The sequence below is a fragment of the Otolemur garnettii genome, unplaced genomic scaffold, assembly GCF_000181295.1.
Source record: "Otolemur garnettii isolate 467f Iridium unplaced genomic scaffold, OtoGar3 scaffold00018, whole genome shotgun sequence".
NCBI classification, from domain to species: Eukaryota; Metazoa; Chordata; class Mammalia; order Primates; family Galagidae; genus Otolemur; species Otolemur garnettii.
The window spans coordinates 7,089,550-7,091,590 of NW_003852413.1; the positions used below are offsets into that span (position 1 = coordinate 7,089,550).

A 2,041-nucleotide genomic window follows, 5' to 3' on the forward strand; every position below is an offset into this window, starting at 1 on the left:
CACATTCTAACATAAGCGTAACTGTATGCCTTAATTTTTAACTGATAAGTGTTGCACAATTATTCCAATAGCATGAGACACTGGGAGACCTATGTCCGTACTGTCCTCCTCAGGTTAGGATCCACTGACCTAAAGACGGGGAAGGCAGACATCTTCCCAGCCCTCAGCACCCTCAGGTTAATTCAGAGAAGTTCAGGTTCCTGGGCAGACTCTCTCCTGTTCCACTCCCAGACCTCAGGGACAGTGCCCACTGCCTCTCACCTCATGAAGCCCAGGAACACCAGCAGGACCAGGCTGACGAGCCACCCGGCAGTGGCGAAGGCCTTGGGCATGGTGAGTGCACCTGTGCCCACGATGAGGTTAAACATGTACACCAGCCCGACCTGAAACCGACACAGGTGAATTAAGGTCAAGCCTGGAACTTAATGAACTTAATGTCCCCTTAACAGCTCCCAGAGATGACCCTGGTGGTAGCACAACTTTGGAAGCCAGAAGGCCAGACTTTCGACAGGGAAGCAAGAAGGCAGGGAGAATTACACCTCGGTCCTAAGGAGCCAGGCTCTGCAACCAGGTGTTAACCAAATGTTAACATTAAAACTCCTCATTCTGTCCAGTCTTTTCAGAATGCCTCTGATAATTAGTTTTAGTCTCCATTCCTGCTGTCACCATTGCCATTCCCTCATAAAGCTACGTCACAGGTGCTGGCGCTCTGCGCAACTAGACTATAGGCTTCCTGAGGGCAGAACATCACAGGTGGAGCACAAGGATGAACACGGAACAACAACCTCAAAGAAATATCCATTTTTCCAAGACTGCTGAGCATGTGACTCCAGCCTCCTCGCCACCAGTCCTTGCCATTGTCCTTTGGGACATCAATATTCATGCTTCCCTTACCCTCTCCCCACACCAACTTCAGTGTTTTTTTTTTAAGACATTGAGTTATAATTCACATACCATAAAGTTCACCCTTTCAGAAATTACACATATCAGGGGGTTTTAGTAATATTCATAAGGCTGTGCAACCAGCACCACCAAACAATGCCATTTTATCATCCCCAAGTTAGCAGCCACTTCCCCTCCCCCTTCCCCCTGGCAACCAACTTCTGGGTGACGTGTAGGGTCACTGATATCAGGTTTTAAATCTTACCCACACACCAACCACCTTATCTAGCTTGGTTAATTATAATGATTCCTTTTCAAGATTCAACCGTGAAATTGAGCCCCTGCCCTTCCAAGATGCTCTCCATCCCCCTCTGCCCGCCCACTCCCACTATCTGGGTACTGCCACCTAGCTCCATGAAGCATGGATCACCCCAGCTTCCCTCATCGCCTTTCCCTGTTCCAACCTGAGCCCTGGCCTTGGACAAGGCCCAGCACCTGCTTCCTCTGCACTCTGAGACCTGCTGCTAAGGGTTCCCAAAGGTTTTCTTTTAATTATCATGACGGGTTCCACAACAAGTGAGTGGCTCCTTCACCGGGGCCCCAGCAGCATCAGATTTTCTTTATTTCTCTACACAGATTTCCTAGCATTTCTCACAGTAACTGCTCCAAACCTCATTCTTCAAGCCCCCAGACCCCATGGTGGGGACCATTCTCAGATGAAGCCTCCCTTTCCTACTGTGTAGAGGTGGCCAAAGCCATATGATATGTGTTCCCAAAGCCTCACTCCTTCCTAGCTCAAAAAATCAGTGTCTGCCTCCTCCCCTCCCTCCACCCTGCCTGTCTGAGGAACCTCCTGGCTGAGGGTAAGGCCTGCCCCTGCCATCCCTGCCTTCTGGATTTCTCTCTTCCCACTATCTTTGCCTTTCTGCCGACAAGTTTCCTTGACACTTGTAAAACATTACCCTCTCACTTTCGCTTTGCCAAACTCACTGAAGAAACAATCTATCTCCTCTGGCTTCATTTCCAAGTTCCTGGAATAGGTGGTACTCTTTAGAGACTGCACTCTTAAAAAGCACCAGGTTTTAAATCTCACCCACACAGGGGTGGCTCAGTGAGTAGGGCACTAGTCTCATATACTGAGGGTGGCTGGTTTGAACCT

General features: G+C 49.2%; 1 protein-coding gene across 1 annotated transcript in view; it reads right to left on the reverse strand.

Annotated features, from left to right (window-relative positions):
* TMEM104 (transmembrane protein 104) overlaps positions 1 to 2,041 on the reverse strand; it is a 60,128-nt gene that overhangs the window by 51,301 nt on the left and 6,786 nt on the right. The window contains exon 3 of the mRNA XM_003786156.3: positions 262 to 383. Coding sequence (XP_003786204.1) covers positions 262 to 383 — 122 coding nt within the window. The remainder of the gene's footprint in view (positions 1 to 261; positions 384 to 2,041) is intronic.